Raw genomic sequence first — 14,059 nt, 5'->3', positions numbered from 1 at the left:
GAGAAGCCAGGGTATTTGTAGGACTGTCTAAGTCAGTATTGAAATAATCAAGAATGATGACAGGGTGGTGGTAAAGAGAGCAACAATGAGCCAAAAGCTAAAATTCTTGAGCAATGAGAAGGAGTAAAATAGGGTAGTGTAGGGACTTGAGAGACTGATGTCAACAGCTTCCAAACAGTGAGTGTTCAGGAGGAGGAAGGGAGAACTGTCTGGAAGTGGCAAAGCTAAAATTCTTGAGCAATGAGAAGGAGTAAAATAGGGTAGTGTAGGGACTTGAGAGACTGATGTCAACAGCTTCCAAACAGTGAGTGTTCAGGAGGAGGAAGGGAGAACTGTCTGGAAGTGGCAATGAGGAACAAGGAGGCATCCTACTATTAATGTTTTATTATTCATATTTTGACAAAGATAGCATATTATATTCCAGGGCATGGTAGTGACCATGTGGGAAAACCTATGAAAGCATTTTTAATGACTGCTTGGAATAACTGTAGAAAGTACTTTCTCAATGATTTTTGTATGCAAGAAAAAAAAAATACCCGAAAGTAACCAAAAGTTTCAGACTGGAAAATATGCCAGGAAGATTTTCTTCTCTCATTCTCAGGTGAGGTTACAATCCAGTTTTAGCAAATTTTTGACAATTTAAAATACTTTTGAAAACTGGAGATTTAAAAAATGTAAACAATTGTAGGCACAGCAAAATCGTAGTTTCCCCTTCTGATATTACACATTTGGCATCTCTCTACAGTTATATTAACATAAATAAATGTTCAAAAATAGTTTTACAACATTCAATTTAAAAAACTCATTCAAGTTGTAATCTTTTGTTTCCTGCTGTCACCTGACATTTGAAATTTTGATTCAGGGTAATGTCCAAGGTTTCTTAAACATACCATAATAAGTATTACTATTCCTTAACATTTACCCAAGGGAAAGAGATAAGGGAAAGGGGTAGCTGGGCATGATATTTACGATGTACAAATAATGATCCATTGCCAGAAATGAAAACTCACCTTACCACCAGCATTTGTTCAGCCTCAGTAGTGCAATGCAACTTGGTACTGATAAAAATAAACCATTAAAACCAAACCCTATCATGCAAGGAGTGAGTTTAAAGATATGTACATAAACTCAAAAATCTATAAACTTTAGGACATTTTTATTTTTAACTGTATTTTCTACTTTTCACCCAAACATTCGTCATCATGGACTCAGAAGAGTCCAAGATTTTGATCTGGATTTAAAAAAACTCAAATATTACTCAGGGATTTTTGTTTAAAAATGCATTTGTGGGGATTTTTATTTTGGTATATCCTAGCACTTCCTGGAATGGCAGGTCTAGAAGAATAAAGTCCAAAGCACAGGATTATGACCTCACACTGTTTAATGCTAAGCACATTGTTGAGTATTCTAGTTATCTATGGAAGAATTCCCGGAATAATGGTGTAGAAATAAAAACAACCTAGAAAATGTTTGGTAGAAATAGACAAATTGTCAGTTTTGAACTTGCAAAGTCTCAAGAGGTTTTCTTCTTTGCTGGGACTCGTGAGAAGTGATCAATTTTACACCCAATTTCTTTAAGATCCATGAAAGGACAGCTCACTTTAGGGTTCCTGATATATAGTGACCAAGGAGAAAATATAGTGGCATTTATGAGAAATATTAGCAGGTAAATTAAATCAAATTTAGACTTCTGGATTTTAGATTTATGTTACAACTTTGTAGTCTCAGGGGAGGTCAGTTTTTGGCTGGTTGGTTATGTTTTGCTTGATTTGGTTAGATTTAAATTTTTGAAGAATGAACTAAAAGGTAACTTAACAAGTTAGAGACTGTTGAAATGATCAGAACATGGTGTCAGTGGTGATTCTGGAATATAAAGAGCATAGTAGGGTCATTCAGAATTGTTATCAGCATGCCGTGGATTTTCTCATGTTTTTCTGCAGTAGGTTAAAATTAAAGTTTTATCAATAACTATCTTCTTTCTTAAAAATAATGTAGCACATCTTACATCTTAAAGCAATCAGCACAAATGCAAGTGATGCCTGTTCAAGCAGACTTTCAAAGACAGCACACACTGTTAACACAAAGAGCTCTTCCACGTTTCAAGAATACAGTGACGGGAACTGGTACACAAAATAGTAGGGAAAGCATTTTTTTTTTTTTTTTTTTTTTAAACTTTGTGGAATGTGAGACTTTAGCCACTTCCTTTTCTGGCAGTGGATAAAACCAAAATGGTTCTGGCTTGAATTTCACATCTTTCTAATCTACTGGACAGGAGGGACCAGAGACACCGATTACCAATGAGTCACAAGAACAGACAAAAAATTGTTAGTAGGTTTTGACAACCAGGAACTAAGGTGTTTTTAAAAAACATGTACTTGATGCAAAGTATATTAGGAGTGCACCATAGAAAACAATGTCAAAGTGTTAGAAAAATGGAGCCCCTGTCCAGGTGGCCTTGTGAGATTTCACCCATAACTTAATATACCCTGTTTAATAAAAATAATAGTTCTAGGTCTTCTTGAAGGATTGTTTAGAAGTCTCCAAGAAAAATAATGAGATCTAAAATAGAGCTGTTTGATTTTATGTGGAACTTAGTGAAAGCTGTCTTCATTATTGTGTATGTATTGTGTGGTATGCCAGTGGTCTGGCTGGAACTGGCAGGGGGAAGAGCCTCCTTATTTGAAGGAACTTCGCAGGGCATCCATTCCTGCCACCACTGGATCCAGGAATCCATGCTACAGTATCCTTGAGTGGCCCCCCGGAATGATGGTCACCTGTCGGACCCCAGACCCAGACTATGGTGTGGGCAGGCTCAGTAGATTTTACTGGATGATTATTCATTTAGAGTTGTAAGAACTGGCAGATCTAGTGAAACTTACTCTGAGGGGAGGGCTCAGTTTCTCCAGTTTCTCTTTGTAGGAAAATTAAAATAAGCCAATTTCTAGAGACAAAATCACCTATAAAAAGATCAAAATGAAAGATTTTTTTTGTTGTTGAGATGCCGTAAAAATGGATGAAAAGCAGCCATTCCTCCCCTACCCCCAAAAAGAATTAAGGCTATTCAAAATGTTTGGATGAGACGCAAGGGCACCATTCTGATATATTCTGCATGTTCTAGGCCTCCTTATGTCAGGGCTGGGGTCTGTCTTGCTGGAGGGAACTTTATTTCTGAAGATAAAAGCTTCAATGAATTCTTTAAATATCTATCTTTTAAAGAGCACGGATTTCCGGGGGGCCCTTTTAAATTTGGATTTGCCTTGTACTCGGTGTAAAATATTAGTACAAAAATATAAAAGGCATGGCTTGATGTTTAACGTCTGTGTTTTATTGTTGGCACCAGAAAAGCTCATGTTCTATGTTATGTCACTGTACATACTGTAAACAAGACTGCATTAATATTGTTTTCTTATGATTTGTTTCAATGAATCTAGATTTTAAAAAATACATTCACAAACTACCTTATGTTTAAACACAATGATTCCCTTTTATTTCTTAACTGTACCCAAAATCCCATAATAAAAAAATCATTTAAAGCTGTGTGTTTCAAACTTATCACTTAGAAATAAAAACAAAACAAAACATAAAAACAAAGATCAGTTTGCAACATAATTTAAAGAAGCTTCTGGTTTAAAATACCACAGCAGCAATATAAAGAGCTGGTGGCAATCACATTTGGGAATGAAATCGAAATCAATATATTTTGTCCACATCAGCATTCAATTACAGTAGTTGTGAAATTCAATCCAAAAAGTTATTGCTGAATTTGTGGCATGGAATTTGAGAAGACAGTATTGTTCAGCAGCACAACCACAGCAGTAAAAATGAGAACAGGAGGATTTCATTGCTTTTGAGAGCTAAAGTGACCATGAGGAGGATATCTTGCTGAGTGCCTGAAGATAATCCTCAGTTACATTCCTGCATATTACCTGCTTTAAATAAATGCAAATGACAACCACCTTTTCAGGAGGGGAATAATGTAATACAGAAACTAGAATGTTTCCCCTTCTCTTCCCCACCTTGCCCGAACCACTAGATTGAAATGACTCAATTCAATTTTCCTAATGGGTATTTTGTTCTCATTAATAGTACATCAGCTGCTTGTGTATTTAGGCAAAATCAGTAGGATCATAGTTTTTTTTTTTTTTTGGATCCATTTACAGTAATTATTTTCTCCAGAAACAAGCCACATTAGTTTTTGTCACTGGATTTCCCCCACCTCCAATTTTTTAAGAAGAAAAATTTGGTCAACTACTGTTTTGTTTTAAAATTGTTAAATGCACCTGAGATTGCCAGTTGAGCTCTCTATATGTCTCCTGGAGATAACACTGCTGTGATGAACAGTGAAACAAAAACAAACAAAACGAGGTAGGTTAAAACAGGAAGCGCAACACAGATATTGTTTGCAACACCTTGATACCACAGGCGGCCATGCTTGTAGCTTTGGAAAAAAAAATCCCAGTCACGTAGAAGTTCAAATCATTTGAGTAAGAGTTTATAAGGACACAAGTCAACCTGAACTAAATACATACATATTTCTGCACAAATGTTGTTTACCATATGTTGGGTAATTTGGAGGAAGGTAAAGTGATCAGGGTCTCAAAATTTTGTCCAAAGCCTTGCTTTCAAGTTCTCTAAAATTGGAGCCAATGATGCCTCCTGTATCTGAGGCAGACTTAGGAGTCTAGTCCCTTCTCTCACCCACCCAGGGAGAACACAGGCAGCTCAGAAACATTTATTATTAATTTTTTCAGTCACAGTTTTCATCTTGAGAAAGTGGCACCCTCAGGAGAGCGCTGGGAATGTTGAGAGCCTGAATATCATCCACTCCCCAATTCCCAGAAACAACTCAACGAAGTCTCAGTCCTAATGAAGCCCAAACCAAGTGACCTCTTAGCCGGGGGGGACTTTGTGCATTTTTAAAAAGAATATGTAAGCTTGTTTCCCAGAAGCTCTTTCTGTCTGACCCCACCTGTCACCCCATCTTTTGCCCTGATCTGTTGCATAATAGCTGAGGGAAAGTTGTGTTAGAGAATCCCTCAATCGCTAGGCCAGCTCAACTCAGTGGCATTAGTATCCTATTGAACACACTCTATTCTGTAAAGGGCCATATAAAAATATGGCCTGTCAGATTCACAAAAGTGGTAGTTGATTTTATTAGACTAGTAGTTTCAAGGCTAGTAGTTTAGCCATTTAAAATCTATTTCCCAAAAGAGGGGAAAACTAGTATTTTTCTTCTCTTTTAAAAATTCATTAGCCAGTTGCTATCAAAAAGCAACCTTTTGGGTTGGTGAAGGCAAGAGAGTTCTTAAATTACCTCACTATGTAGTTATGGCCTTCAGCGTAAGGAGATAAGGTACATTTATTGTGCTGTCTCTCATCACTGGAAATTGGAAATTTTACAACATACCATATACTTAAAACTAGTAGGCAGACAGAATTAAAAACAGACTCTTCTTCTCAGTATGCATTCTTTCCCCATTCTTACACAGTAAAGGGGTAAAGAAGAAAGGTAAAAACCTGAAAACCCACCATAACACAGCTTAATCATTAAGAGCACACAATATTTGTTTCTATCCCTAACTCTGAAGGGCACATGGTCCATCTTTGTCCACAGACAAGGCAGCATTCTTGGGGATCTCCTGGAAATTCCTGCCACCTTTTTCTCTCCTTCTCAACCAGGCTGCAACATTGAAAGATGGACTGTATTGGGAGGGGTGGAGGGAGAGGAAAAGGGGAAAGCGATATGTTCAACCAAGCCTTCTGATTCTGCCTCTAGACTGGCATAAGTCCACATGAGTTATGTTCTTTTAAATTAGAAATAACGCCATGAAGATAAGTGCCAAGTGCTCTTCTGTTACCAGTTCATCATGGAATTTCTGTTGAGGGTCATGAAAAACACTTGGCTACTTCCTCCAGATCGCACGGATGCAAAAAATACCTGTTTGAAATTAAAAAGAAGTTAGTTCAACTGCATGGTCTTTTCCCCTCTTTTCTTCAACCGTCCATCCATTTTTCTCTCACATGTCCTATCCTTGCCATGTGTCAGGTCTCAAGACTCAATGGCCTGTGTTTATAAAGTCCCTTTGGATATCGTGCATCCTACGTAAAAACTCCTGCCTTTATTCCTATGGTTGTTGTTATTCCTTATTGTGGTATTGGTCTCCAGACATGCTGAAGGGGCTGTATCTTCATTTGTAACATCTCTTTGGGTGTTCACTTTTTAAAAGGGAGTTTCATGCTAGGATAACGTGCTGGATTTCTGGCCTAGGACCCAACAGGTTCTTTGTTAATTTCTAGAAAGGCACAGAAGCTTCCCTTCTCTCACCCATAAATGACAAGAAAGTAGACTTCAGGAAGGAAGGGAATTCCTTCAAATTCTCAAAGTCAAGGGGGAGTTTTAGGCCTACTATTATACAATTTCAGATTTCAATTTTTAAAATTTAAGATAAAAACATTAAATACTGTGGTCAGGGCAAGGTATTTAATGCCTACTCATTTTGGCATTTCAAGAGTTAACGCTTGGTTTCTCTGCTGATGGTGGCATATCCCAGGGCAAATGAGATCATAGCATTAACAAGTAGAACCACAGTCCATTAGGTCTGAGTCTGTTAAGTCATTTTATCAAACAACTGACAAACGTGACAAAAATTTGGGTTACTGCTTGCTTGAGCTGAATGTTAAATGTAAAAGAACCACTGTCCCAGGAAAGTAATATTTTGGGCTGTGGCCTAGCCCTTCAGTCAGCCAATACCTAACTTTGGTCCGAGGCATTTGCTTTTGTCACTAGTATAAAGTCTGCTACTTCATTTCTACAGCTTCTTCAGAAGAATGCTGTCTCTCAACAACAACATCTTAGGAAGGTCTGTGGAAATGCTTGACATTCAGCTAATGCTACATATGAAAGTAATGCTACTCTTAGGGTCAATGAATCAAAATGGAGGACAGAGGGCCCATGGAAAACCACAATGAAGAAAAGAAAGGGCTGCTGTTCCCTCCAAGTTGTGTGCCCCTGGCTCTAAACTTTGGGTTCCAGACACTGGTGTGGTCCCAGCCTACTCCTAAGGGTGTGGCATGGCTTGGAACAGGCCTGCTAGGGTAGGTTTTCAATTGGAGTGTAGGTATCCATACCCAGATTACTCCTAGTTTTTTGATTCTTAGAGACTGGGTAGGAGCTGGAGTTTTACTAGGTTATGTTTGTTTTCTGGGAAACTAAATGGCTGGAACCATCTTTGCCACCTGCAGCTACTGTCCACCCAGACCACATTAGGTCAAAGTAGTGGGCCAGGGTTGAATATAATTTAGGCCCACATCACCAGGGTTGAACTAAGACCAACCTGACCTTTGAGGAACTGGGTTGGACGAAGGGATGTACAAAAATTCAACCCATCATACTGTTTTTCTATAGGCGTTTATATCTGTGGCTTTGGGGACAGCATTTCCATGTTGGCCACAGCCACAAAGGATGAATTTACAAATGCAATACGGCTTAGCTACTAAAACCTCAGGGTTACTCTATAGGGAGGGTAAGGGAGAAGCAGTACTGCTGCAGAATACTCCTCTGAGGTGACTGATCACGCCAGACGGACACAGCTAATTTCACTGGAAAACAGTTCACCTATGACATTTCAGAAGAAACATGGCTGGAATGACACAAGACATGGCACTAGTTGAGTTTGTGATTGTGAGTTCCTTAAGGAATGGGTGACATTTTTAAAAAGCTTATATTTCTACATGTCAAATGTTTTGGATTTAAAGGTGAATATAAGGTGATTGGTTAGGTCTTGAAAGTGACTTTGTGAAAAGTCTAAAAGTGGAAGTATAAAGTTGACCCACTGTGAGATGATTAATGATGGGCCAACTGCTCTAGGTGCTTAGGAGAATTTGTGGTGTCTGCTGAGTCATCATAAGGCCTTCAGGCCACAAAAATTTCTAAGAGGTTTACAAGAAATTTCTAGATGTTTTTATGTAGTTTTTGACATGTGAATAATATATTGAGTGTTCACATGGATCAAACCAAATAATGCCATTTCAAGATAATATTGATTGTTTAACACAGATGTGATTCAAATCAGTATAAAGGAAAATGAAGGTTTCACAGGTACCTGGTGGTCTCTTAAAATGCAAACACTAATGCAAATGTTGAAACGGATTTACCTTATCATTTCTTTCACATAGAAACTTTAACCTTTGAGCTCGCTTATGCATAAATACTCCATCCAAATGTCCTGTTTCCACTGACCGGATCTCAATAGCTTTCTCGCCCCAGCCCATTATCTGATTGGAATGAATGTAGGCTGTCAAAAGGAATTTCCAAAACTGCATTAAAAACATTAGATGGGCAATAACTCACAGCATCTGTTCACATCTTAACCACAAAAATGACAAACGACTTGAGATAAATGGACAAAGCAAGTCTTACAAGAGTTATTCACAGACTTTTTTTTTTTTTTTTTTTGGTGTGGAATCAAATGGTTGTTTCACATTTCTTGATTTTCGTTTCATTTGGGGGGTGTAACTGCTGAAGGAGATAAGGAATGGTTAACCTACCCACAGACGTGGGCATTTCTCCCCATTGGAGCACCACATCCTTAGTTATCCGGCCATAGGTGTTTACATACACCCCCTCATCCTCATAGCAAACGAGCATTTCCATTCCATCTGTTTTAGGCAAGATGACAATAGCATGAGGAGTGATATTGCCCTGAATCTAGAAGACAAAGAAAGGCCAAGCATTATTCTTTTAAAAAATAAAACAACACCTTGACTATTCATCTCTAAGAACTGCAAAAAAGAGGTTTTTGTTTAAATTCATTGTCACCCTAAAGACTGAAATTTGCTTTAATTTAACCACTGACTTGTAAAATACCCTGACAAATCAAACTTAGTCACTAGATTAAAAATTCAATTTACCTGTTCCTAAAAACAGCATGCAAATCTATGACACACCTACTATGTACCAATCATGGAGCCCTTTACATATATAATTTCTAGCACCCAGAATAGCTCCCCAACGTAGATAGCTTTGTTTACAGATGAGGAAACTGCATCTCAGAAGGGCTTTGTGTCTTGACCAAAGCTGTGCTAGTATTTGTAGGTAGAGTTGGGATTTGTGTACATCTTGCTGACGTTGAAATTAATGTGTTTTCTATTAGCACAACCACTTCCAAAAAAAGATGAGGAGAATGTAAGCCAGCTGAATCTAATGGAGATGGCTTAAGTGGGGTCAAATGAACTCCTATCAAAATAATCTGTGGAAAAAAAATAGGATTGTTTATCTGGGTGTCCAAATGGCAGAATAATTCATGGCTTGGTTAGAAAAAATATTTAGAATTACCAGTCATTTAAAAAAATCACTATTGCTGCACACAGTGGCTCACGCCTGTAAGCCCAGCACTTTGGGAGGCTGAGATGGGCAGATCACGACATCAGGAGATCGAGACCATCCTGGCTAACACAGTGAAACCCTATCTCTATTAAAAATACAAAAAATAAGCCAGGCCTGGTGGCAGGTGCCTGGAGTCCCAGCTACTTGGGAGGCTGAGGCAGGAGAATGGTGTGAACCCAGGAGGCAGAGCTTGCTGTGAGCCGAGGCACGCCACTGCACTCCAGCCTGGGTGACAGAGCGAGACTCTGTCTCAAAAAAAAAAAAAAATCACTGCTGAAATCAGTGTATATTAATTTGTTCTAGGAAAGGAAATGTGATGTTGTGATCTCCGTAGTTGCGAATGCCATGGCTGACCAACATGTGCTTGATGGATTGGAATAAGAGAGTTGAGGATGATCATAGTTATGCCTTAGCTGCCTCACCAGGAATGTGAGCTGTGAGTCCTTGTGTTCACCCACATACACATAAGTTAAAAGCTGTAATAATGCAGCAATGAATGGCAATCGTGTGTGTGTATGTAATATACTAAAACAACCTCTTTTAGTTACTGCATTTCATTAGAATAAAGTCCTCAAATTCTCAAAATACCAGTCAGCAGTAGCTTCAAACATTCCTGATAGTTTCTCCTGTATGTTAGCCTTGGAATTACACACAGGACACACAATTTACACTACACTGATCCTAATAAGTGAATCCATGTGCAGCATTTCCCTTTAACAGTTATGTTTCAAGCAATATGTCAGGATAGTAATACGAATATTTTAGGGCTAGTAAGATATATAATTTGCAGGACCCTGTACCAACTGCTTTAGATCCATTACCTCATTTAATACTAATGATAATCCTATGGGATAAATCTTTTTATCCATATTTTACAGATGTGAAAGCTGAAGATTGGAGAGGCTGCCTACTGTGTCCATTATTGCAAAGCTAATACATGCTAGAGCCAGAGTACAAGCGCCACTGTGTCTGACTCCACTATACCACACTGCCCTCAAGCTGAAGAAAGGAACTAAAAATAGCAAAAAAAGCATTTTCTCCAATAAATTAGTACCTGACCATTGGCTTTCTCTAACATAAAATGAACCAATTTCCCTTCAAAAACTGAATGTGGAAACTCGTCTACCGAATATAATTCATGCTCTTGAAAGAAAAATATCATATTCATTTTAATCTAAAGTCCAAAGAGACAACATGTAAATGCCAAATGATCTCTATTATGTATTCCCCAGTTTTAGGAAGTCATATAAATTAAATTTATGTATTTTAGTTATTAAAAGCAGTATACTTAATGAAGAACGAAAGTCCATCTGCTGGTTAGTAAAGTTTGCATGACTTCTACTTTTAGTATGCAAAACAAATCTCTTTCTACATGCAGGCTGTTGTACACAGAGCCCTTGGAAGTCTACTTCTGAGTACTTACATGAGATGGTATGTAGATATCATAAGAGTTTCCTGAATCAACATCAATTACATGGAAACCAGTGTGTGAACCAAAAATAACCTTTAATCTTTGACCTTCTTCTACCGTGAGATCAACTAGCAGAGGCTTGTGCTGGAGATCTGCAAAAGACTTTAAAAATCACCCCATTAGTATCCGCATCACTCAAAGAGGTATCTTAATAATTTTTTTCCTTTAGCCACTGTCTAGAGGAAGTTAACTCCTAACTTTATTAAAGTGAAAAGCTAGAAAATTTCTCTTTCAGTTTTAGGTCTGTTGATATTCTGGCTCTAGGAGGAAGGGTCTAGCATCCATTTTTGCCCCTTTCCCTACCCTTTGTCCTCCAGGTCAATGAAGTTTAAGCTGGTGCACAGGTGTAAATTTTGATAATGGTAATGTGTATTAAAGACCTGGTGCCTGGGTACTGCTGTTTTTTCCTGTTTATTTCTGGCCTTTCCAGTTATCTCTCTGGCCCCTCTCTTTCCCATGTGGCAACAAGGCCCATCCACAGCAACTACCCTTTCAAAGGCAGCCTGGGAGATACAGCCAAGGCCGGCTGTTTTCTCAGCCTGTTCAGTGTTAATGGGCATGCTCTGTTTTGGATTTTTCTTCAGCAAATGAGTGGGCATAAGATTGGCACTTTCTCTTAATGTTGGAATCTGAGACTTGGGCTTGGGTGGTAGAGAAAGAGGTAGGAGTGGAACATCACAAGATTGATGGCTTGCATTGACTATTTGGGTTTAACTAGAAAGCAAAAAGAGAGGTCTTGTGAAGTTTGTGAAAGTTCTCTGTGTTTGAATCCAGAGTCCAAGCCCCAGCTAACTGTCAAGTGTTCCTCTGCCATTTTCCTTTGCTATTTTTTAACCACACTCTACCTTTGGGCCTTGAGATCTGGGAGAGCATTTGTGAAACTACAATTGCCTTAGCTATAATGCCACTGCTACCTCTCAAACCCTTCTCTTCTCATCTTTTGCTAACACCATTCTGACAGCACAGGAAGCTCAAGCCTCCTGTCCTTGTCCTATGGGAAGGCTTTGCCTCTTGCCAGTTCCACTCTTCCCTGTTCAAGTCTTTGCCTTTGCTTTTCCCTCTTTCTGGGCTGGATCTGGTCTGTCAGAAAGAACATTCTGCACTCTCTCATGTGCTCTGGGTCATAAAATGATGGCAGTAACTTCAGAGCAAGAATGGGAATGGGATGTTGATTGAAAAGCTTTTGTGGAGACAGATTTTGGCAGAACAGGACCCTTTGGCTTTTAGGAGTTATCCCTTAATTGTTATTAGTAACCTAATGTATTCCAATTTTTTTTCCATAAAAGTGAGGTTATGGAGGGGAGCCCATTTCCATTAATGAATCTATTTTCCTGAGCACATCACAAATAAGCCATTTGCACTAGGGAACAAGGTAGAAGTGATTCAGCTCTGAAGTGGGCCTACATAGTGTTCTAAGGGCAGTTTTGCCCTCCATGGTGAATGTGGCAGAAAAGAATTAATAAGGAACCAAAGGGAGATAACAGTCATAAAGGTGGGGAGAAAAAGTAACAGCCAATGAGACACAAAGAAATAGACAGACATAAGCTGAGAGAGACAGAGAGTGCGAGAGAAAGCAGAAGGTAAGTTTCCTTGGGCTATGGATAGGTTATGCGGCTCTGAACACATCTGGGTGCCTGTAAGTACTGGTCCTCCTGGTATTCGGGTGTCAGCTTCATGAGCTGGGGTCACCAGGACTAGCATAACCCCATCCCACTCCTGGCAAATCTCATGAGTGACCAATCCAACCATGGTGGGTACAAACTTAGACAAGGTAAAAAATGAAAACACAATCAAAATAGAAGAATGCAGAGAAACTAGGTCATTTCCGTAAGTTAGCACTGGGGACATATAAGCATCACCTGCGTTTTAGGGACTTCATCCAGAAAAATTTATGAGGATTAAAAGATTTAGAGACTCAGTTTAACTCTGAGATTCAGTGCTGCCATTTGTCTGCCTTTTTCAAACAAAATATCGGGGAATACCCTGGTTTAGGTGGCTTTATAACAAATATCATTGCATAAGATCACAATCAATGCTATGCCTACTAACCAACCATTCTAAATGCCTCTTGAGGATGATGACTCATAGATCTCAAGGAGGAAGGCATACCCAAATTTTAATCTAATTTTATAGCATTTATAAATACTTAGTCTTTACTTTTGAAACAATAAAACCGAGAGTACCTACACTTTTTAGACAGGTTTATTATCTATATGAAAATTGGTATTGGTCTATATGGACTATTTTACTAATGGGCAGAAACTGAAAATTTTTAAAAAGCACATTTTTAGATAATCACATGGCCTGCTTACCTTAAATGCCATGAATTTATGATACGGTTTAGGAGCCCAAGCATATATTTCCACAGCATTCTTTAAGGCAATCACCAAAAATTTGATCCTTTCATATTTAACTGTAATAGAAAAATTATGAGTTAAGAAGTGCATTAGGTTATTCAAATTCTTTGTATTAATAATGAATGTATAAGCAACAATATGTAAATTTAAATATTGATGTTGGGTGTCAGCTTCATGAAGGTGATGTTTCTGGTGTGGGATTTTTTGGTCATAGATAGTGATTTAGCTTCCCTTAGCGAACTTTGGTTGGCAGAACACTTATGGCCTTTGCTTTATATTGAAGACTCTCTTCATCATCTAGAGATATAACTGCTTAGGACTGTCTTTAACACTAGGTCTAGATGTTGATATTCATTGTAATAAGAATGCATAATTTCCTTCATGTTAGCTTGCCTGGAGTTTACATTCACCCACACATAAGTAGCTGACAGCAGATATGGCAAGATGGTAGAAAAATCAGAAAATGGGCAGACATAAAGGCTGCCATTTGCTTATTATTTATATTTGAATTACAGTTAGTGAAATAATTGCTTGTTTATGCTTCTAATGAAAGGGGGTGTTAGGAGCCTTGGGTTCTGTTAATGACTTAAAGGGCTCCGAATACTGACAAATCCTTTTACTCTTTAGAAAGATGGAATATTGCCGGGCGCAGTGGCTCATGCCTGTAATCCCAGCTCTCAGGGAGGCAGAGGCGGGAGGATAGCTTGAGCCCAGGAGTTCGAGACCTGCCTGGGTAATATAGCGAGACCCCGTTCTCCACAAAAAGGAAAAAAAAAAAAAAAGATGAAAAAAAAAGAAAGATGGAATATTAAGCATTGTAAATTCTATGGACAGAAACTTAGTTCA

At 38.5% G+C, this 14,059-nt stretch overlaps 1 protein-coding gene across 8 annotated transcripts in view; it reads right to left on the bottom strand.

Moving 5' to 3' along the window:
- Positions 1-3,303: 3,303 nt before the first annotated feature.
- Positions 3,304-14,059, bottom strand: part of TNIK (TRAF2 and NCK interacting kinase) — a 415,617-nt gene continuing 404,861 nt past the window's right edge. For all 8 annotated transcript variants that reach the window (XM_011948978.1, XM_011948979.1, XM_011948982.1 and 5 more), the window contains 5 exons: positions 13,169-13,269; positions 10,809-10,958; positions 8,548-8,707; positions 8,155-8,294; positions 3,304-5,938 (listed from right to left, as the gene is read on the bottom strand). In XM_011948978.1, coding sequence (XP_011804368.1) covers positions 5,855-5,938; positions 8,155-8,294; positions 8,548-8,707; positions 10,809-10,958; positions 13,169-13,269 — 635 coding nt within the window. In that variant the 3' untranslated portion in view covers positions 3,304-5,854. The remainder of the gene's footprint in view (positions 5,939-8,154; positions 8,295-8,547; positions 8,708-10,808; positions 10,959-13,168; positions 13,270-14,059) is intronic.

This window comes from Colobus angolensis, unplaced genomic scaffold, assembly GCF_000951035.1.
Source record: "Colobus angolensis palliatus isolate OR3802 unplaced genomic scaffold, Cang.pa_1.0 Scaffold289, whole genome shotgun sequence".
NCBI classification, from domain to species: domain Eukaryota; kingdom Metazoa; phylum Chordata; class Mammalia; order Primates; family Cercopithecidae; genus Colobus; species Colobus angolensis.
The sequence above is the reverse complement of the archived record's forward strand: the minus strand, read 5'-3'. Positions and strand labels throughout refer to the sequence as shown.